At 44.1% G+C, this 23,381-nt stretch overlaps 1 protein-coding gene and 1 long non-coding RNA gene across 2 annotated transcripts in view; one reads left to right on the forward strand and one right to left on the reverse strand.

Moving 5' to 3' along the window:
- The window catches only part of LOC133262220 (uncharacterized), a 296,646-nt gene that overhangs the window by 227,985 nt on the left and 45,280 nt on the right, over positions 1-23,381 (forward strand). The window lies entirely within an intron of this gene.
- Positions 16,710-23,381, reverse strand: part of LOC133262217 (ubiquitin carboxyl-terminal hydrolase 10-like) — a 48,668-nt gene continuing 41,996 nt past the window's right edge. The window contains exons 12-14 of the mRNA XM_061441174.1: positions 21,310-21,454; positions 20,087-20,152; positions 16,710-17,815 (exon numbers count right to left, since the gene is read on the reverse strand). Coding sequence (XP_061297158.1) covers positions 17,628-17,815; positions 20,087-20,152; positions 21,310-21,454 — 399 coding nt within the window. The 3' untranslated portion in view covers positions 16,710-17,627. The remainder of the gene's footprint in view (positions 17,816-20,086; positions 20,153-21,309; positions 21,455-23,381) is intronic.

Consider the following 23,381-nt stretch of genomic DNA (forward strand, 5'->3'; position numbering starts at 1 on the left):
CGGGTCAGGCGCCCCGTCTCTGCTTCCTCACAGCTTCCCCTCCTCCCTGGCAGAGCATGAGCCTCACAGAGTCCTTGGTCAGGGTAAACATCACTTAGCAACAACCGACAACATCGGCTTCACCAACACTGTTCTCAAACTAGAAGTCAAAACACAGCACTGCACAAGTTAACACAAAGGAAAAAACATGACTGCTACTGCTGAACCCAGGACATTATCCACCCCTTATTCCATACCATTCACGTCGTGCTCAGATCCCACATTTTCAATACACCATCGCTCTCCCACATATATACATCCATATACATACAGACCAAGAGGAAAAAATCATTTTCTTAGTGCATGGACCAATCCCTATAATGCTGCCGAGTCCATTCGGTCCATGATGTTCCAAGTTCATTCTCTGTTGGGATGATGGCTGGAGGGAAGTCAGGGCCAGTCGCTGGTGACCTGGAGACATCTAGTTGATGGGCTATAAAAGCATTACACAGCAGGCAACAGCATACAATTGAGTTCACTGGCTGTTTTCCCCTAAAATCAAATCCCCTTGAGGTATACATCGGACTTCCCCATCTTCCCGCATTACCCACCAAGTATATCCAGGTCCCTGAGCAAAAGCAACCCCACGAGTGGGTTTGCCTTTACCTGAAGCAGGAATAACCCAGACTGTCTTCCCCAGCAAATTCTTCATATGCACCATGGGAACTTTGTCCCCCTCTACAATATTTAAAAGTTCTGACTGGGCTGGGCCAGCCCTGTTGGCAGATCCTCTGGTGTTGACCAACCAGGTGGCCTTTGGTAAATGTGTATCCCAATGCTTGAAAGTTCCCCCACCCATCGCTCTCAGTGTAGTTTTTAACAGCCCATTGTACCGTTCGATTTTCCCAGAGGCTGGTGCATGGTAGGGGATGTGATATACCCACTCAATGCCATGCTCTTTGGCCCAAATATCTATAAGGTTATTCCGGAAATGAGTCCCATTGTCTGACTCAATTCTCTCTGGGGTGCCGTGTCGCCACAAAATCTGTTTCTCAAGGCCCAGGATAGTGTTCCGGGCAGTGGCATGGGGCACAGCGTATGTTTCCAGCCACCCGGTGGTTGCTTCCACCATGGTAAGCACATGGCGCTTGCCTTGGCGGGTTGGTGGCAGTGTGATATAGTCAATCTGCCAGGCCTCCCCATATTTATACTTCAACCATCGTCCTCCATACCAAAGAGGCTTTAACCGCTTGGCTTGTTTAATTGCAGCACATGTTTCACACTCATGAATAACCTGGGCAATAGTGTCCATTGTTAAGTCCACCCCTCGGTCACGGGCCCATCTATATGTTGCATCTCTGCCCTGATGGCCTGAAGTGTCATGGGCCCACCGGGCCAAAAATAATTCACCTTTATGTTGCCAATCTAAGTCCATCTGAGCCACTTCAATCTTAGCCGCTTTATCCACTTGTTGGTTGTTCTGGTGTTCCTCAGTGGCCCGACTCTTGGGTACATGGGCATCTACATGACGTACCTTCACCACCAGGTTATGCACCCGGGCAGCAATATCTTTCCACAGTGCAGCAGCCCAGATGGGTTTACCTCTGCGTTGCCAGTTGCTCTGCTTCCATTGCTTCAACCACCCCCACAGGGCATTTGCCAACATCCATGAGTCAGTATAGAGATAAAGTACTGGCCACTTTTCTCGTTCAGCAATGTCCAGGGCCAGCTGGATGGCTTTCACCTCGGCAAATTGACTCGATTCACCCTCTCCTTCAGCAGTTTCTGCAACTTGTCGTCCAGGACTCCATACAGCTGCCTTCCATCTCCGATGCTTTCCCACAATACGGCAAGAGCCATCAGTAAACAAGGCATACTGCTTTTCACTTTCTGACAGTTTATTATATGGTGGGGCCTCTTCAGCGCGCACCACCTCCTCCTCCTGTGACATTCCGAAATCTTTGCCCTCTGGCCAGTCCATGATGACTTCTAGAATGCCTGGACGACTGGGATTTCCTATTCGAGTTCGTTGTGTAATTAGTGCAGCCCATTTACTCCATGTAGCATCAGTTGCATGATGTGTAGAGGAGACCCTGCCTTTGAACATCCAGCCCAGCACAGGCAGCCGGGGTGCCAGGAGGAGCTGTGCTTCAGTGCCAATCACTTCCGAAGCAGCTCGAACCCCTTCATACGCTGCCAGTATCTCTTTCTCAGTTGGGGTATAGCTGGCCTCAGATCCTTTGTATCCCCGACTCCAAAAGCCGAGGGGTCGACCTCGAGTCTCCCCTGGAGCTTTCTGCCAGAGGCTCCAGGTAGGACCGTTCTCCCCAGCTGCAGTGTACAGCACATTTTTTACATCTGGCCCGGTCCGGACTGGTCCAAGGGCTACTGCATGAACTATCTCGCGTTTAATTTGCTCAAAGGCTTGTTTCTGCTCAGGGCCCCATTTAAAATCATTCTTCTTCCGGGTCACATGATAGAGAGGGCTTACAATCGAACTGTAATTTGGGATGTGCATTCTCCAGAACCCCACTGCACCCAAGAAAGCTTGCGTTTCTTTCTTATTAGTTGGTGGAGACATTGCTGTTATCTTGTTGATCACATCTGTGGGGATCTGTCTACGTCCATCTTGCCATTTTATTCCCAAAAACTGAATCTCCTGTGCAGGTCCCTTGACCTTACTCCGTTTTATGGCAAAACCGGCTTTCAGCAGGATTCGGATTATTTTCCTCCTTTTCTCAAAGACTTCTTCCGCTGTATCGCCCCACACAATAATGTCATCAATGTATTGCAGGGGTTCTGGAGCTTGCCCCTGTTCCAGTGCAGTCTGGATCAGTCCATGGCAAATGGTAGGGCTGTGTTTCCACCCCTGGGGCAGTCGGTTCCAAGTGAACTGGACACCCCTCCAAGTAAAAGCAAACTGTGGCCTGCACTCTGCTGCCAAAGGAATGGAGAAAAATGCATTGGCAATATCAATCGTGGCATACCACTTGGCTGCCTTTGACTCTAGTTCATACTGAAGTTCTAGCATGTCCGGTACAGCAGCACTCAAGGGTGGTGTGACTTCATTCAGGCCACGATAGTCTACTGTTAGTCTCCATTCTCCATTAGATTTTCGCACTGGCCATATGGGGCTATTGAAGGGTGAACGGGTCCTGCTGATCACCCCCTGACTCTCCAGTCTACGGATCAGCTGATGGATGGGAATCAGGGAGTCTCGGTCGGTGCGATATTGCCGCCGGTGCACTGTTGTGGTCGCAATTGGCACTTGTTGTTCTTCAACTTTCAGCAACCCCACAGCAGAGGGATCTTCTGAGAGACCAGGCAAGGTGGACAGCTGCTCAATTTCCTCAGTCTCCAAAGCAGCAATACCAAAAGCCCACCGGTACCCTTTTGGGTCTTTGAAGTACCCTCTCTTGAGGTAGTCTATGCCGAGAATGCATGGAGCCTCTGGACCAGTCACAATAGGGTGCTTTTGCCACTCCCTCCCAGTCAGGCTGATTTCAGCCTCCAGCACAGTCAACTCTTGGGATCCTCCTGTTACTCCAGAAATATAGATGGGTTCCACCCCTTGACAGCTTGATGGCATCAGGGTACACTGTGCACCGGTATCTACTAGAGCCTTATACTTCTGTGGGACTGATGTGCCAGGCCATCTGATCCACACAGTCCAGTAAATCCGATTGTCCCCTACCTCCACCTGGCTGGAGGCAGGGCCCCTCTAATGGTCGTCACAGCATTGGACACTTAAGTCGTGTTGAAAGGGATTATTCTTCATTATCACAGGAGCTGGAGTAAAATCAGCTCTTCCACTCCATCTGGGAAACTGCTCACCAGAGACTGAAGCCGTAGCTCTCATGGGACGATCAGTCTTGGCCCTTGCTCCCCTCTTCAGTTCACTCACCCGTTCCTCCAAAGCTGAAGTAGGTTTTCCATCCCACTTTGTCATGTCTTCTCCGTGATCCAGCAGGTAAAACCATAGGGTACCCCGTGGCGTATACCTTCTGTATCTCCTCTCTTGAACAATAGGACGTCTTTTGTTAATAGCTGAGACGCGTGTTGGTACACGTGAGGAGCTGGATAAATCAGATACATCGTCCCTCAATTTGTCGAGGTCCTGGGACAGTTTTTTCACAGCTGAGATGATGGAAGGAGTGAGATTGTCTTCGAACTCTCGGAGTTTATGAAGCATTTCATCCACTGTTAGTGGTACTATGTCATTCCAGGTCACTGTTGCCAATGAATGGGCATATGATGACGGTGCATTCCGTGTAAGTTTTCGCCACATGGGTCGTGTACATTCAACTTCATCTGGATCTATAGGTGTATCCCCGTTATTCGGCTTGATGTGATAGATCATCTCTACGATGGCCGATTCCCTCAGAGACTGGATGCCTTTGTCTATAGTAGTCCACTTGGCCGAACGACTCGTAACATCGTCCTTGTACGGAAACCTTTCTTTCACAGCTGCCAAGAGCCGCCTCCAAAGGCTGAGGGACTTTTTCTCTCTTGCAATTGCTTTGTCAATTCCCCCTTCTCTAGCAAGTGATCCCAGCTGCTTGGCTTCTGTACCTTCTAGTTCGTGACCATCGGCCCCATTGTCCCAGCATCGGAGTAACCAGGTGATGATGTGCTCCCCTGGTTGACGGGTAAAATCTTTTCGCATATTCCGCAGCTCGGTTGAGGTCCGAGGTCGAGAAGTTACCTCTTCTTCTTCTTCTTCGTCATGTGATGATGACTCCTGATCAGATTCTGGACCGGGTGGTGAATTCATTGGTTCTTCATCTCGCTTCACCCTTTTTGCCTCCTTTTTGCTTGTTCTCTTGCGTACAGGGGCAACTGATATTGGTACGAATTGGTCCTCTGGTTTGGCTGCAGTGATTATCACTGTGGTTTGAGTAGCGACTGTACTTGTTGCTGGGGGTGGTGTAGCTACCGTGCTTGGAGCTGGGGTAACCGCGCTGTCTGTTGCAGTTGAAGTTTGAGCAGCTGCTGTACTTGCCACTGGGGTAGCTGCGCAGTTCATTGCAGCCAAAGTTTGAGTAGCGACTGTCGCTTTGCCCTCAAATCCGCCGATATTCTTTTCCTTTTGAAGGTGCTGGATAGTGTTGAACAAGGCCCTGTAAGCATAGGCCAAGCCCCAGCACGTTGCCGTGATTTGTCCATCTCTGGTATGGCCAGAATGACCACACACCTCATTTAAGTGTTTTACTAATTCTTCTGGATTTTGCAGTTGTTCGGTAGTGAAATTCCAAAATACTGGAGGGGCCCACTGACCTAGATACTTGCCCATACTATCCCACACACCCTGCCACTCATGGCTGTCCAGCCTCTGGGAAAATCTCTCGGTCCTCCTACATCGTCGTTTGACCCCAGACAAGACCCAAACCTGAATCTGCTTAACTCTTGAAATCAGTAGTGGGCAAAACACACTCTGTATGCGTGTTAGCATGGTGATTCCCATCACCATCAGCAAACAAGTCTCAACAGCATTAAAAGGCCATTCAAAAAATTCAAAACTCTCAAATGTAAATGGTCTGGGGGGACGACTAGGAGGGTAAAAGGATGTCTCCTTCACAGGTTGAGCACCTGAGAAGGAGAAAAAAGATGTGTAATTGCTAAGCACCTCCATCATATACCTCCCAAAGTATAAAGGTGGTGACCACACTGGGAACATAAGCCAGATCAGTTTCATGATCAATGATTCTATTGTATTACAAGTCATTACCATAAAGTACAATGGGATAAAAACCTTAGCCCAAGCCCCACACTTGAAAAACACTAATACAGCCAATACCGGATGGACGTAAGATATGGTATACTGAAACTGTGAGATCAAGAGGAAAAACCTTGAGAGCCAATAAATCAGCATTGTGACAAGTGACTATCAATCCAGTCAGATCTGTTCTTATCTCAACCCCTCGTGCCCCACGTTGGGCGCCAAAAAGAACTGTCGTGGTTTAAACCCAGTCAGGTAACTTGTTCACTCACTCCCAGTGAGTGGTGCCGAGCTGACAACAATCAAGGTCCGTGTCCGTCTCCCCCCCCCCCTGCACCGGGGCTCTCCCTTTCCCCGCTCCCGGAGGAACGGGGAGGAGGATCGAGAGAGTGCAACTCCTACGGGTTGAGACAAGAACAGTCCAGCAACAAATCACCACCGCTACTATCAGCTAAAACAATGATAAGGGAAAATAACAAGGGAAGAGAATACGATACCACCGGCCAAGAAAACGAGTTCCACACCGAAGCTCCTGTCCTTCCGGGTAACTCCCAGTTACCCCCCACCCCGGGCATGACGTGCTGTGGTATGGAATACCTCCCCGGCTAGCCCGGGTCAGGCGCCCCGTCTCTGCTTCCTCACAGCTTCCCCTCCTCCCTGGCAGAGCATGAGCCTCACAGAGTCCTTGGTCAGGGTAAACATCACTTAGCAACAACCGACAACATCGGCTTCACCAACACTGTTCTCAAACTAGAAGTCAAAACACAGCACTGCACCAGTTAACACAAAGGAAAAAACATGACTGCTACTGCTGAACCCAGGACACCCAGTCTTGCAGCCTGGTACAGCCATGAAATCCTCTCTGGCTGCTCTTCTCCACCAGCCACATTCTCAAAGATGTACTGACAAAGAGTTCCTATTTACTTCAAAACAAGTTGTGTATGATGGTACACAAAACCAGCAACATATGGTCTGTCACTGGGACCTGGCACTTCTACTCAGCTAAAAGCAACTCAGTGCGATGTGGACAGCATGCTTCAAAAAAGGCTCAGGTGCTGCCACCAAGAGAGGCAATCCAGAGACCACAGGGAACTGGGTTGACAGAAGGTTCTGCACTGCTTCACCTTAAAAAACATTGCGTCCTTTTTTTTTTTTTCTCTCTTTCTTCTGTGCTCCTCTGATTCATTCTGGATCAATGAGTTTGCTCTATCTGCAGGCAGCTTATATCATCAGCTGAAAGATGCTGTAGCCCCCAGTTTCCTAACAACCCTGAATAATGAGGGTAGAAGTGGTAAACCATCATACTTCTGCACTGGCACCACCCCAAAACCACTCAGCTCCACAGCCCTGACTCACGGCCCTCAGAAGATGCCATTCACTCCAGTTACCAGAAAGCTGAATTAACTAATTTTAAACCGCATGTACCAAAATGCAAATGATTTCCAGACTTCAGAGAAACTCGGTATTTTGTAATCTCCACAAACGTTCCTACTGGAAATTAATCCCTGTAGGATGGTTTGGGCTAACTTCTCCATCAACCCTGCTGCTTAACAAAGATTTTACTTTAATTTAGTTTTTTAATATACACCAGTAGGCTTTCACTGTACAACTCATACATGGTTGTACTTTGGGATGAGGAGAGCCTGGAATGAGATATTTTATCCACCTCATTTTGTCTTAAGTCAGCAGTTTCATGTCATACATTTGACCAAAGCCAAAACAATCAGAAGTTACTTTTAATCATTCAGCATAATTACTGCCCTGATTAGAATGTCTCCTTTTCATATGTGGTAAAGCCACGTAAAGCAGGCTGCATATACAAGTATATATTAGGAGAGAAGGCTTTTAATGTAATAGCCAATGAATAGGAAGAAACAGAGATTACACTATGCCCTACTAATTGAACATGCAGACAGCATGTCTTGATTTTCAACTACAGCAAAATTCCCCTTTATTTCCTATTCAAATGGTGGTTCAGGAATAAAGACACCAAAACTGGGCAGGGGCGGAGCAAAGAGCAGGGTGAGAGGCCCAAAGCCATAGTGCTAATTCCTGTTGTATCTGGTTTGAATTCCAGCTCCAGATGGCTCCTTACATCCATACACAAAATGAGGATGCCCCAGCATCTCAACTATATGGCGTGATGCTGCCTTGGCATTATCCAGAGGCTGCACCAGCAGGTTATTTGACAGCGCAGGGATCCTGTATCTCTGGAGTGAAAGGCAGGCATTTATAGATTGACTCCCAGACACAACTAATGTTTGGCACAGTGAACCCCTATTTATTCTTTCTCACTGCTCTCCTGTTCTGGGGCAGACTAGACTGTGACCACCTGGGTTCATCTGCAGCTTCTTTTCCTCCTCATAATAAAGAGCATCTCCCCAAATGTTTAATCTGCTGCTGATATACAAGAAAACTCCTCACAAAACTTCCCAAAGCCAGTGCTGTTTCCTCAGTGCCCAGGTAAAAACTGAAGTAAGACAAGGAAATCAGAAAACAAATACAGAAGCAAATTCAGACAATTTTGGAAGCACTGCTAACCCCGCCAAGTACAAGGGAAATGTGAACTAAAAACTCCCCCCCTTCCTCCCCCCACTCCCGGAGATAAGAACAGTCCAGTAACTAAGGTATAACACAAAACCACTACTACTACCACCAATAATAATAATGATATGGGAAATAACAAGGGAAGAGAATACAACCGCTCACTGCCTGCCGAGCGATACCCAGCCTGACCCGAGCAGCGATCTAGCCCTTTCGGATAACTGCCCCAAGTTTATATACTGGGAATGATGTGCTGTGGTATGGAATACCCCTTTGCGTAGTTTGGGTCAGGTGTCCTGTCTCTGCTTCCTCCTGGCTTCCCCTCAACCCTACAGAGCATGAGACTCAGAAAGTCCTTGGTCACAGTAAACAATACTTACCAACAACTAAAACCACCCCAATAGACTTTCGCACTGGCTATATGGGCTATTAAAAGGTGAGCGGGCCCTACTGACCACTCCTTGGCTCTCCAGTCTAGGGATCAGCTTACGGATGGGAATCAGCGAGTCTCGGTTGGTGTGACATTGCCACCGGTTCACTGTTGTGGTCACCATAAGCACTTGCTGTTCTTCAACCTTCAGCAACCCCACGACAGAAGGATCCTCTGAGAGACAAGGCAAGATGGACAGCTGCTCAATTTCCCCTGTCTCCAAAGCAGCAATAACAAAAGCCCATTGGTACCCTTTTGGGTCTTTGAAGCACCCTATCCTGAGGTAGTCTATGCCGAGGATGCATGGAGCCTCTGGACCAGTGCTTTTGGTGCTTTTGCCACTTCCTCCCAGTCAGGCTGATTTCAGCCTCCAGTACAGTCAGCTCTTGGGATCCTCTGGTCACTCCAGAAATATAAACGGGTTCCACCCCTTGACAGCTTGATGGCATCAGGGTACCCTTTGCACCGGTATCCACTAGAGCCTTATACTTTTGTGGGACTGATGTGCCAGGCCATCTGATCCACACAGTCCAGTAAATCCGATTGTCCCCTAGCTCCACCTAGCTGGAGGCAGGGCCCCTCTAATAGTGATCACAACATTAGTCACTTATGTCTTGTTGACAGGGATTAATCTTTATCACAGGAGCTGGAGTAAAATCAGCTCTTTCACTCCATCTGGGAACCTACTCACCAGAGACTGAAGCCGCAGCTTTCATGGGATGATCATCCTTGACCTTTGTTCTCATCTTCAATTCAGGCACTCGTTCCTCCAGAGCTGAGGTAGGTTTTCCATTCCACTTCGTCATGTCTTCCCCATGATCACACAGGTAAAATCATAGGGTGGCTCGTGGTGTATACCTCCTATATCTTCTCTCTCGAGCAGTAGGACGCCTTTTGTTAATAGCTGAGAGGTGGTTTGGTACATGCGGGGAGCTGGATAGATCGGATAGGTCGTCTCTCAATTGTTTGAACTGAGACAGTTTTTCCACAGCTGAAATGATGGAAGGAGCGAGATTGTCTTAGAACTCTCAGAGTTGATGAATCATTTCATCTACTGTTGGTGGTGCTATGTCATTCCAGGTTATTGCTGCCAATGAGTAGGCATATGATGACGGTGCATTCCATGTAAATTTCCGCCATATGGGTTGTGTACATATGACTTCATCTGAATCTATGGGTGCATTTCTAGCATCCTGCTTGCCATAGATGATCTCTACAATGGCTGATTCCCCCAGAGACTGGATGCCTTTCTCTAGAGTAGTCCACTTGGCCAAACGACTCGTAACATCATCCTTGTCGGGATACCTTTCCTACACAGCTGCCAAGAGCCACCTCCAAAGGCTGAGGGACAGCTTCTCTTTTGCAATTGCTTTGTCAATGCCCCCTTCCCTAGCAAGTGACCCCAGCTGGCTAGATTCCCTACCTTCTAGTTTGTGACCATCAGCCCCATTGTCCCAGCATCGGAGCAAACAGGCGATGATGTGCTCCCCTGGTTGACGGGTAAAACCTTTTTGCATATTCTGCAGCTTGGCTGAGGTCTGGGGTCAAGAAGTCACATGTTCTTCTTCTTCCTCTGATTCACGTAACAATAACTCCTGATCAGATGCTGTCCCCTGTAGTAAGTGCATTGGTTATTCATCTTTGTTTGCTATGCTTTTTGTGCCTCTTTTTTGCTTTTCCCCTTGCGTACAAGGGCAACTGATATTGGCGCAAATTGGTTCTCTGGTTTATCTGCAGTGATTATCACTGTGGTTGGAGTGGCTGCAGTATGTGTTGTTGCGGTTGGTGCAGCCACTGTGTCTGGGGTGTGAGTATCACCGGCAGCTGCACTGTCTGTTGCAGTCGAAGTCCGAGTAGGTGCTGTACTTGTCACTGGGGTTGATGTAGCTGCTGTATTCGAAGTTGGAGTAGCAGCATTGTCTGTTGCTTTGCCCTCAGATCCAGAGACATTTTTTTCCCTTTGAAGGTGCTGGATAGCCAAGCCCCAGCATGTTGCCATGATTTGTCCCTCTCTGGTATGACCAGGATGACAACACGCCTCATTTAAGTGTTTTACTAATTTTTCTGGATTTTGCACTTGTTCAGTGAAGTTAAAAAGCACTGGAGGGGCCCAGTGGACTAGATACTTGCCCATACTATCCCACGCACCCTGCCACTCATGACTGTCCAACCTTGGGGAAAATCTCTTGGTCCTCCTATATCGTCATCTATCCCTAGACAAGGCAAAAACCCAACTCTTCTCAACTTTCGAGATCAGACGAAATGGTCGTGTGTAAAACACACTCTGTATGCGTGCCAAAATGCTGATCCCCATCACAATCAGCAGGAAGGTCTCAAGGGTTGTCTCCTTCCCTGGAGACATTCAAAACTCGCCTGGACACATTCCTGTGTAACATTATCTAGGTGTTCCTGCTCCGGCAGGTCGTGGTTTAAACCCAGTCAGCAACCCAGAACCATGGATCTGCTCACTCACTCCCCCCCCCCCCTTCCTTCCCATGCTCCCAGAGGGATGCAGAGGAGAATCAAAAGAATGTAACTCCCATGGGTTGAGATACGAACACTCCAGTAATTAAGGTATAACACAAAACCACTAATGCTACCACCAATAATAATAACGATAAGGGCAATAACAAGGGAAGAGAATACAACTGCTCACCACCCACCGACTAATACCCAGCCCTACCTGAGAAGTGATCTGGGCCTTCTGGGTAACTGTCCCCAGTTTATATAGTGGGCATGACGTGCTGCGGTATGGAATACCCCTTTGTCTAGTTTGGGTCAGGTGTCCTGTCTCTGCTTCCTCCCGGCTTCCCCTCCTCCCTGGCAGGGCATGAGGCTCAGAAAGTCCTTGGTCAGAGTAAACATTACTGAGGAACAACTAAAAACATTGGTGTTATCAGCGTTGTTCCTGTTCTAAAAGTCAAAAGCACAGCACTGCACCAGTTACTAAGACTGAGAAAAAATGACTGCTATTGCTGAACCCAGGACACAACTCACTATAGTTCCTGGTTACATCTGCAATAAGCTATTTTGAAACATACTTTTTTAATAATCAAACTAACTGATCCAGATCTGCAGACTGAAACAGTTCAGAAATATTAACCCCACACACCCATATCTTTGGAGATTTCACCTGGAAACAGAGAAGGTGAATTGCAGTCACAAGCTCTACAGACATTACATCTTATTATTTGCCAGTACAAATTCTTTCCAAAATCCTTTGGGCCATTAGAAATAGCCCAGAATTAACCCACGGCTGTGTGAATCCCCAACACCTTGGGAACACCACTGCTTGTCAGACACTCTATTCATTCCTGTTCAAACCCAGTGAGATTTAGGGTACTTTTATGAAGATAAACCCCTTGCTGACATCCCAGGAGGTCCCCAAAACCTGGGCAGCAATTCTGGGAGCAACTTCAGAGCTGCAACACCACAAAACTTAGGAATGCTACCACTGCCCTCTGATGTGACACATCTGGGACCGTCCCATGACATCAACACCAGGGCATAATTGTGGAAAACAGTACAATTTCTTAATTAAAATTCACATGACCTCTCTCCACCCCCAAATACCTTGTGCTTTTAATAATCCTTCTCCCCACCCCATCAAATCCATTCCCACCCAGATCTGGCTTATGGAACAAGTTTTCTTTTGGCCTCACACATCCCAAGTTTCTAGATGAAAACTTTAGGTCTTAATGTGGGTATTTTAAAAGCCATTTCTTCAAACCTGGTTTAAGCATCAGTAAATAACCACCAGATTTGTGGAGTACTGGAAGGGAGTTGGGCGTTGGGTTTTTTTTCTTTTACATAATTACCCCCAGACAAAGCAAATATCCAAAAGGCTGTAAAATCCTTCTTTTGCAACAAGGGGAGGAGTCGAATACAGAAAATAAAAATTGTGGTTATGTGTCCACATCATACTCTTGCCAGATACTTTTTTCTTTTCTGGCCTTTGAGCAATATGCTGTTAATATCCTTAGTGAAAAATCAATAAATTAATTTCCATTTCATACTAAGGGAGGATTTCAACACCTGCTTTCTAAACCAGCAATTACTCATTATTTCTTTAGAATTAATAACACTCGTAACCTGTTTCTGCTTGTCATGGTTTAAACTCAATCAGCCACGCACTCTCGCTCACTCACTCCCTCCCCTTTCCTCCCCCTGCTCCCGGAGGGATGGGGAGGAGAATCGAAAGAATGTAACTCCCAAGGGTTGAGATAAGAACAGCCCAGTAACTAAGGTATAACACAAATGACTACTGCTACCACCAATAATAATGATAAAGGAAATAACAAGGGAAGAGAATACAATACCACCTGCCGATCAATGCCTAGCCCGACCCAGCAGTACACCAGCCCTTCCGGGTAACTCTCAGTTATATCCTGGGCATGACATGCTGTGGTATGGAATACCTCTTTGCCTAGTTTGGGTCAGGTGTCCTGTCTCTGCTTCCTCCCGGCTTCCCCTCCTCCCTGGCCGAGCATGAGGCTCAGAAAGTCCTTGGTCAGAGTAAACATTCAAGCAGTAACTAAAAACATCAGTGTTATCAGCACTGTTCCCAGGCCAAAAGTCAAAAAACACAGCACTGCACTAGCTACTAAGGAGAAAATTGACCGCTACTGCTGAACCCAGGACACTGTTAAATAAAATGCAGGACTGAATATACAGGCTCAGGGTGAACTGCATCTTTGCAGCAGGAACACTTCTCGTCACCTTCCCTGGTCGTGACAACTTTACCAGGTGTCTACACAGGTCTTCTACAAAGAGGAAAGGTCTCGGTTGTATACCAGAACCATGTTGTAATATAAATTCATTTCCTATTTTTACCCCAGGGAATTATGCACAGGACATGGGAAAAGCTCCAGGAGCTCCCACAGCTACAAAGGAACACGGCACCGTTCAACACCAAAAAACTCCTGAGATAAAAAAAAATAGCAAATAGGATGCTCTTAGGACTCAGCCTACATTAGGTAAAACCGCATTAGGTGATTAAATTGTAATTTAAAAACTGTAATGTTAATCCATCACATCTGTAGCAACTCTAAGCAAACTCAAGCAGAAATACAAGCACAGCTAAATTAAACAATACTAAAATCTCATTAGTTGTACACCGATTCTTTTGCATCCTACTTTTCATTTCTTCCTCTCTTCTTCGCTTTACCTTTTTAAAGCTATTTCTGTTGTGTTGGACTCCACTCGAAACTGCTCCTCACAGAGGCACCTGCTAAGGGTGGAACACTGTTGTTTCTGAGGCTGATATGCTACCTACAACCAAGACTTATTTTATTCACAGCAAGACTGAGATGAAAACATTCCCTTTCCAACTGACGGTGGAAGAGAAGACTTCTGATAGCAGAAAGCCAAATTTCACTGCACATTCCCACATCCTGGGAAAGCCTCACAGGGCAGTAACCATCCTCAAAATAAAAAGTATTTTATTACACTTTTATTTTAAAAGTGCCTGTATTGCAAATCCATTTACAACTGGTTAAGACATCTGTAAATAGAAAAAGCTTTTTGCTAGAAACCCCCTCACCTGTAGAAGTAGACCAACAACACAAGGTCCAATTTGTTTCTACTAAATATACCTGACATCTGACCTGCAAAGGTGAAGCCGGAATTTCTGAGTAACATCAGTCAAAACTCAGCAGCCAAACATCTTGTCCAGTCAAAACCAAAGTTAACTGCAAGGACCTGATATCAAGTAATATATTGAGTGCTGATTACCTGCAATTTTATCTGGGCTGCTCTGTGTCCTGGGTTCAGCTGTAGCAGTTATTTTTCTCCTTCTTAGTAGCTGGTGCAGTGCTGTGTTTTCAGCTTTATTCTGAGAACAATGCTGAGAACACACTTAGTTGCTGGTAAGTAATTTTCACTCTGATCAAGGACTTTTCAGTCTCATGCTCTGCCAGGGAGGAGGGGCACGGGAAGCCGGGAGGAAGCAGAGACAGTACACCTGACCCAAACTAAGCAAAAGGGTATTCCATACCACAGCACATCATGCCCAGTATATAAACTAGGGGCAGTTATCTGAAAGGGCTAGATCACTGCTCAGGTTGGGCTGGGTATCGGTCAGCAGGTGGTGAGCAATTGTATTGTGAATCACTTATGTTTATTGTTTACTTTTCCTTTTCCCCTTTTAGTTTTATATTCTCTCCCCTTGTTATTTCCCTTATCAGTATTATTGGTGGTAGTAGTAGTAGTTGTGCATTATACCTTAAGTTACTGAATTGTTCTTATCTCAATCCATAGGATTTACGTTCTTTCGATTCTCCTCCCCATCCCTCCAGGAGTGGGGGGAGGAAAAGTGGGGGAGTGAGCGAGCAGCTGCATGGTTTTGAGTTACCAGCTGGGCTTAAACCACCACAGCCTATGCTATCAGAAAGGGACCTTTCCACAGTCCACTGGAGGTACAGATCAATACTCAATGCAGCTTCAAGGGGGGAGGGGGGGGGGAAGGAAAATAAAGGGATTTCTGTAGTACAGGGAACTACTTCAACCAGGGTGCAGACACAGGGCATGAATAACAACAGAACAATTTCAAAATCTGTTTTTTTTTCTGTTTGGAATAATCCCCCACTCCTCTCAGATGTCAGTGCCCTATGAGCAGTCAGGAGCTGAGGTTTTCCTTGAGACCACCCAAAATCAAACCAAACTTTGGACAGAAAATTGTTTTTGGGTTGGTGGAATGTCACCAAAATCAAGAACAGTGAGAGTCACAATTTTCAGTTCAGAAAATACTAATAAAATTTGCTTAATAAATACAACAAAAAATACCTATACATTTGGGTATCAAAACAACTGACAAAACACCATACAATTTTCTCAGCATCAGGATCGTGGTAGTGATTTAAAGTTAACACTGTCCAATTATTCAAGAAAGAAACAGAAAAACATCTTTCTGAAGACCACGCAGCTTTGAATAGGGAGAAGAGGACCATCCCAGACAGCCTGTCCCCATGCAGAAGAGCATCTCCAGGGGCGACTCAGAGGCAGGCAAGTCCCCAGCTCTCCACCACCCCATGGTAGGGTAGAAAAGTCAGAGGGCAAATCAGGAGAGCTTTCTTCAGCAGGTCTCACTGCTCACCCAGCACCAGGGCAAGTGGCAGTTTTGTTTCCACTACAGAAGCTGTACATCCACCACAGGAGCTGTACATCCACCACAACAGCCCCACACAACACATCATGCAAACCACAGCTGTGATTTAACATCCCCCTATTTCCAACTCCATCCCCCCCAGGAAGAAGCCATGAACAACCTTCAGCGCTGTATGATGAGGGCAGAACACCTGAGAGGGAAGTCTGTGCCAAAGGGCACATGCTGGAAATCCAAGGCGCGTGCAGGGCTGTTTCATTCTCCTGAAAAAAACCAACACTACTTTTCACTGAAGATCAGCACTCATCTCCTGGACAGACAAAGTGAACTATATTTGATCAGAGTATATGCAGCTTAACCTTTAATTAACAAGCCATGTTCAAATCAGCCCTGTTTTCACTGGCAACAATCGTAATACCTCTCCAATAAGCACAGAACACCACTAGCATCAAATTAAGACTTAAACAATGTCTAGACTTTTATCATCATCTTCAGCAGCAGGGAAGGCAACAGGAGCTGGTAAAGGAAATACTTTTACCAAATTTTTCAATGAAAATGTCAATGGGCAAAAGAAGGGAATACTTCAGTCAAACCAAACAACATCCGCCTTGAGAGCACCTATGCAGGGCTTTCATGGGGATTCAATTCCTTTTCGGGCCAATGGGTGTTCAGCCCTGGGACCATCACAACCTGGGTGTGGGCCCACCTTGGACCTGGAGTTGTTGTGGAATGACTAACAGCCTCTCCCTTTCCCTCTCCCCTCAAAGTTCAATTCCATCTCAATGCCAAATGGGAACATTTCCAAAGTCTCAAGAAGTTGAAAAAGTAATCCATGCTAATTTGGGGAACACTATCTACAGCCTGTACAAGTGCTACGGAGCAATTTTTGAGCTTCCAGGGGTAGAATTTACCGTTGAGGAAAAACACCTCCCCCCTTAAACCAACTTTGTGACTTTTATTGATGGGCAACAACTTTATACTTCTAGATATCACTAAACTGTGTACAATTAGGAACTCAATATTATAGAAGAGCAGACAGCAAAATTAAACAAAGCAGACAAATATAAATCTTAATTATTTTGCCCATTTTGTTTTAATTTCATGTACACAGAAGCATAAATGCAGTTGAAAATTTCTTAATAGCAATAAAGTTACAATCACCCATTTATATAGACTAACAACTCCAAATATTTGAGCTGCAATGTGTATTGAAGCAGATTCTCATCACACAATTATTAAATTATGTCTTCCTATTAGGAACCAGCAACTTTGCATTTTGTATGTTTGTACATGTTTTGAAGCATGTAAGACGATTTCCATCTCATATACATCGGCTCATATTTTACCACGTATCAAAAACTATCGAGGAAGTAAAGAGCGCTTTTCAGTTTGTTGTTTTGTTATGTTTGTTTTGGTTTTTTTTACTTAAGTAAAGAGAAAACATTTTCACAGAAATCTACAAGTTCTGTTGCTGGTGCAGGGTTTTCTACTATGCAATTAGGAAGTGGGAATCAAATGCAAATCCCCTTTTATTATCTTATGATTCATCATTAACTCAGATTAATTATTTTTTTTTTCATATTTTTCTGATTCGTGAGACCAAGTCTTTCAACCAAGTGACTTCATTCTGCAAAGCCAAAAGTCAACATAAACTATATTGTGCACAAACCCATGGCAGTTTCCTTCATCTCTATCCCATAGTTGCAAGGAAAAAAACCAACAAAACAACGAAAAAAAACAAACCCCAAAAAAACCCATTCACTCAAAAGAGCATTTACAGGAGAAAAAAGTTAGTGATAGTTGGTGTTCTACAAAGCAGGTATCTTGCACACACAGCGTAGAAGGGCAAGGTTTCACAGCAGGTCAACTCGGCGGTAGTACAGGAGGTAGGCTGTGCGTTCTGCAGACGGCTTCACTACCTGGTTCTGACTGATCACTTTGACTGCCTGGTCATCAATGCGTAACCAGCCGTTTAGACCAATTTGGAAGACGTCCGTCGTGTAATGGCCACCAGTTGCACTGTTTCCGTGATGATAGACAACTGCAAAGAGAAATTCATGATGTACATATGCACTATACGCTGATAAATAGCCACTGAAAAAGTACATAAAGAAAATGTCACATATTGCTTTATCCATAGCATACTCATGGTTTAGCCAGATGATATGATCTGGCTTATGCAAGAATCTGGGCTTGTTCAGCCTAGAGAAAAGAAGGCTCAGGGGAGACCTTATCACCATGTTCCAGTATTTAAAGGGTGGCTACAAAGTAGATGAAGGCTCCCTTTTTACAAATAGTCAGATGGAAAAGACAAGGAGTAATGGGCACAAGTTACTCCTGGGGAGATCCTGAATGGGCACAAGGGGAAAATTTTTCACGAGAGCAACCAGCCACTGGAATATGAGAAGTGGTGGACTCCCCAACATTGGACACTTAAGATTCAGCTGGAAAGGATGCTGGGACATCTAGTCTAGGTCATGTTTTGCCAAGGAAAGTTGGACGAGATGATCCTTGAGGTCCCTTCCAACCTGATACTCTATAATTGAATCCTTTAAGTGTTAGTGCTTGCTTGCTTACGTTTGATGCTATGTAGTATTAGTAATGTTTCTCCAGCATACCAGGTCTCATAAGTCTAAGTAAATTAAGAATCAAAATTATTAAATTGCTTTTTATAACTTCCTAGGGGATTTTCTGGGAAAGATGTGCCTCATAAAGGTCATTCAAAACAGTGCAGTGCATCCTTCAGAACTTCCAACAGGAACTGCTATTGTTAGTGAGATACTCTAAGCTACACATTGGCTTTGTCTGCAGAAGACAACAGTATGTTGTTGTAACTATTTGTAAGGAGAAAAAACAAAAATCAGGTAAAACTATGTAGTAGTCAAAAGGGAAGAGACCTTTTAGTACCTAATTCTAGGGATGAATAAGGGAAATTGCATGCAACTCCTAGGAACATGTGAGCCCTAACCATATACTTAACAAGAACAAATAAAAAAAAGAAGGAATTGCCCTATTTTACATAAGAGCAGAGGTATGTAATTATGAAATTGTTTACACTTGTTCAAGACTAGAGTCACGCTTCAAACTTACTCAGATTTTCTTCACACTTTAAGAAAATAAACATTTTAGAATAACTGGAGTTAAGCAAAAGGAAAGTGTATACTACATCTATAGGTAAGGGGGGGGGATTCAGGAAATAATTCTGTTGCAGTAGCTTAAACTTAAATTATTGATTTTCTAAAATTTAGTGGTAGATAATTAGGCAAATCCTGGATGACAGCTGAAACTTAATTCTTCAAAAGTTAATTTTGGTAATATAAAATTCATCTAACAAGCTCAGTTTCTGTGGATAAGAACTCCTATACTGACTGAAAAATTAACTATTTTCCACAGGACTTAGAAAAAAAAATACAGTGACACATTTTCTTCAAGCCACCTTAAATACACTGTCTAAACTTGTCCCATTAAAAAAACCCACTACCAATAAAAAAATATTACACTGGCAGAAGCACTCTTGAATTTCCACAAGAGACAAGTATGTTATTTTCCTCTGTAACCTCAGCGGTCACAAAACTGGATCAAAACCACCAAGTCACACAAGGCCACTAATAACTGGCACAGATTTGGTGATATAGAAATGAAGACCTCTGGTTCTCCACTTTATTATGTTCTCCTGATGCTAACACAAATAAGCAGGTCCAAACTGAGTAAGAGTTTTAAACTTCAGGAAATTCATTACTGCCCAGAAATTTTTTTGTTCAATATTCAAATGCTTTTTATGAATTTTTACATAAGCTTTCAATCTTAACTACTAATTTAGGTATTGTGCACCTCATAGACACTCTAAAAAACATTGAGTCCTCACACAAAAATTATCATCTCCAAGTTCAACTTTTCCACCTACAGTACACTATTCATACCCTGCCAGCAACACTCATCTTGAGGGCTCAAAAGGATGCAAAGCCAGCATTCAAACAGCCATTTCAAAAGACATCTGAAAGATTATTCTGAGAATATGTGGCGTATTTTAGGCACAGTTATATTACAGCTGATATTTTTCAGGGTGAATCTGTTATGGAACTCTGGTTTTGCACAATGCTGGATCAGCGAGATATAAATACAGATATAACAATGTATGTGTATATGCACATATGCAAAAAACTCCACTAAATAAAAGATTTTGACACCCACTAGCTACTTCCATCTAATTTAAAAGTATTTTATAAAATCCAGGAAGCTCCAATGTTTCTAGAATTCTATATGTAAAATTTGTATTTGCAATACAGGGACTATAAGCATATAGATAATATACCTGCAAAGAGCCGGTAGGTTCTTTGGCCTTTAAAAATTTTACTTTTCACACCAGGAGATAGTAGCTCTGGAGGAAAAAGTCACAAAGGCAATAGTTAGCAAGTTTAGAAATGTAATTTCAAAAGGATCAATTAATTCTCTGAGAAACCAACACTACCATAAAGAAGAAAGTTTAATTAAAATGCCTTCTGTGGCCACTAAAGAATATTCATGGTTCTCATACCTGGTAACCAAGGGAATGAATTCTGAGGTTTCCTGAACACTAATATCAATTGAAGGTTTAAAAATACCACCAGAAAAAAAGAAGAGGGGGGGGGGCGGGGGGAAGACAAGGATTGATTTGCCTTGACTGACAAGGCAAATTGAACTAGTTCAACAAGTTTATATTAAGAATTTTTTAAAAATTAAATATTAAGTAATATTAAGTACTGCCTGACAATGTACATCTCTCACTTGAGATATGAGTAACCATTTGTCTAATTTCCCCCCACCCCCCATCTGAGCTACTGGACGGCTTACAGTCAATTTGTCATATCAAAACAAAGTGCATTTAATTTGGCAAGCTTCAGGTGCTGGATTATATGCAAACTCTGACACTTTAAAATCAGTATCTCTCAAGATATTTGTTAAATGAAAGAACTGGGCCGGTTAACCCCTGAACTACAGCTTGTCTACCTTCAGGCTCCATTTTCTATAAAATACCAGTTTCCTTTAATCAGCCACTGTATATTACAATAATTTGCCACTTCTCTGAATGAAATCTGAGATAAAAGTATCTAGTGCTACTTGGCAACAGCCCTCATTCAGCAGGATCACTTCCAATATTTGTCCTCAGCAGTCTACAACCTTACTCCTTAAATCTGCAGGGACCTCTTATTTTGCCAACCCAATGTCTAGGACATGCCAAAGGTGTTAAATCTTTTGCCACATTGTTCTTTGCAAAATAGATGCCCAAACTCCTATACAGGCAACATCAGGTTCAGCAAGACTGAATCCAGAAACCCAAATATATTCTTTTTATGAGGGAGGAGAAAAAAAAACAAACACAAAAAAAAAAAAACCAAAACCCAGCATACAAGATTATTATTAATATTAATAATACTAATATATCAATTATCCAAATTACCAACTCTCCACACAACAATGGAGAAAAAATCTTGTGCACAAGAAAGGAGAAAACTGAAACACAGATACCCCTAAGAAATTCTGTTAAAATATCTTTACCTTTACTAATTTCCAGATCAACAAGATACTCAACATTCTTGATAAGCTTCTGACATCCACCAGTTTTCTCATATACAAACCGCTTGAGATGTAAAACAAGAACAGGGGGAAGTTCTTCTAGTGTCACTCTTCGACTGATCTCCACCTAACACATACATAGGACAAACATGAAGAAAATCGGTAATTTTTTGTTAATTGGAAAAATTACCCTTTTAAATGAGGAATATTTAATTTTAAATATACTAGCAGAAAAAAACACAGATTTGTTATTATAATATTAATTTAAGGTAAACACTGCAGTTTAGGACTAAAGTGCACTGAAACTTCAACCAAAGAGTTGTCTTAAAGAACTCAACACTTTCAGCAGAATGTAATGCTACTAATGTAGTGCCCCACCACCGTAACAGGAAAGAATTTCCTCCTTATATCCAATCTAAACTTCCCCTGTTAAGTTTTAACCTGTTACCCCTTGTCCTGTCACTACAGTCCCTAATGAAGAGTCCCTCCCCAGCATTCTTATAGGCCCCCTTCAGATACTGGAAGGCTGCTATGAGGTCTCCACACAGCCTTCTCTTCTCCAGGCTGAACAGCCCTAACTTTCTCAGCCTGTCTTCATACGGGAGGTGCTCCAGTCCCCTGATCATCTTCAGAGCCCTCCTCTGGACTTGTTCCAACAGTTCCATGTCTTTTTCATGTTGAGGACATCAGAACTATACACAATACTCCAGGTGAGGTCTCACAAGAGCAGAGGGCCATGATCACCTCCTTTGAGCTGCTGGTCACACTTATTTTGATGCAGCCCAGGATATGGTTGGCTTTCTGGGCTGTGAGCGCATACTGCTGGCTCATGTTCATTTCCTCATCAACCAGTACCCCCAAGTCCTTCTCCGCAGGGGTGCTCTGAATCTCTTCTCCACCCAACCTGTAGCTGTCTGGGGCTGCTCAGACCCAGGTGTAGACACTTGCACATGTCATGGTTAAACTTCATAAGGTTGGCATCAGCCCACCTTACCAGTGTGTCAAGGTCCCTCTGGATGGCATTCCTTCCCTCCAGCATATCAACCAAACCACACAGCTTGGTGTCATCGGCAAACTTGCTGAGGGCTCGCTCAATCCCACTGTCCATGTCAGTGACAAAGATGTTGAATAACACCGGAGCCAACATCAGTCCCTCAGGGACACCACTCATTACTGGTCTCCAGCTGGACACTGAGCCATTAACCATCTTTGCATGTGGCCATCCAGCCAGTTCTTTATCAGGCAGCATTTCCCCTTAGTGAAGCCAACCACCTCGTTGTTTTTCATGTGCCTTCCAGGAGAATCTGCTCCAAGATTTACCAGGCACAGAGGTGAGACTGACTGGTCTATAACATGAACAGTATGCAAAAATTCTAAGTAATCCATGCACACCAGAGATGTTCTTCACTAATGCACATTATAGGAAGCAATACCTCAGTGAGGAAAAAGGTTAATTTATTTCCTTATATCACGTTGTCAAACTGCAATGCCAAAAGCATGCTTTTCTTCCTGTAAAGTATTTTTCTATTGCTATTATGTATCATATTTGAAAAGTAAGACAAAAAGTTTGCAGAGCTGCATGAGAGTACAGAATAAAATGTCCTGGTTCTGGGAAGTGACAGCAAATGACAGGGCTTGGAGATCTCAAAAGACCCTCCACTACATCCCCTCTGTATCAATTACAACAATTAGTGTAAATTCTACTGGTGCTTCTCCAACTTTCTCTTAAAGCAGCGAGGACAACTCTACAAGCACCACAGGTAACATCTAGTCTAGGCCCTATTCCTGTTTACTGTCCAAGCATCACTGCAAAAGATCAGCCTTTTCCTTTTTAGAGCAGCCATGACTTATAAAGTTTTACATCTGTTTCCATCTCTCTACTTCCACATTTTTCTTCTTTTTAAGGCTGTGTACAGCAAGCCAGTCAACTACACAGCGCCAAGAACACTACTGAATGGAGATGTTACTGGTTATTGGAAAAATTTCAGATTAATCCAGAGAGAAAGATCATCAGATGTTTTCATGAGTTACTACCAGGCCTACCACCAATGAAT

This window comes from Pezoporus flaviventris, unplaced genomic scaffold (assembly GCF_033815535.1).
Source record: "Pezoporus flaviventris isolate CSIRO_AGI_PZ_B2104156 unplaced genomic scaffold, CSIRO_AGI_Pfla_v1 ptg000199l, whole genome shotgun sequence".
Lineage (NCBI taxonomy): Eukaryota > Metazoa > Chordata > Aves > Psittaciformes > Psittacidae > Pezoporus > Pezoporus flaviventris.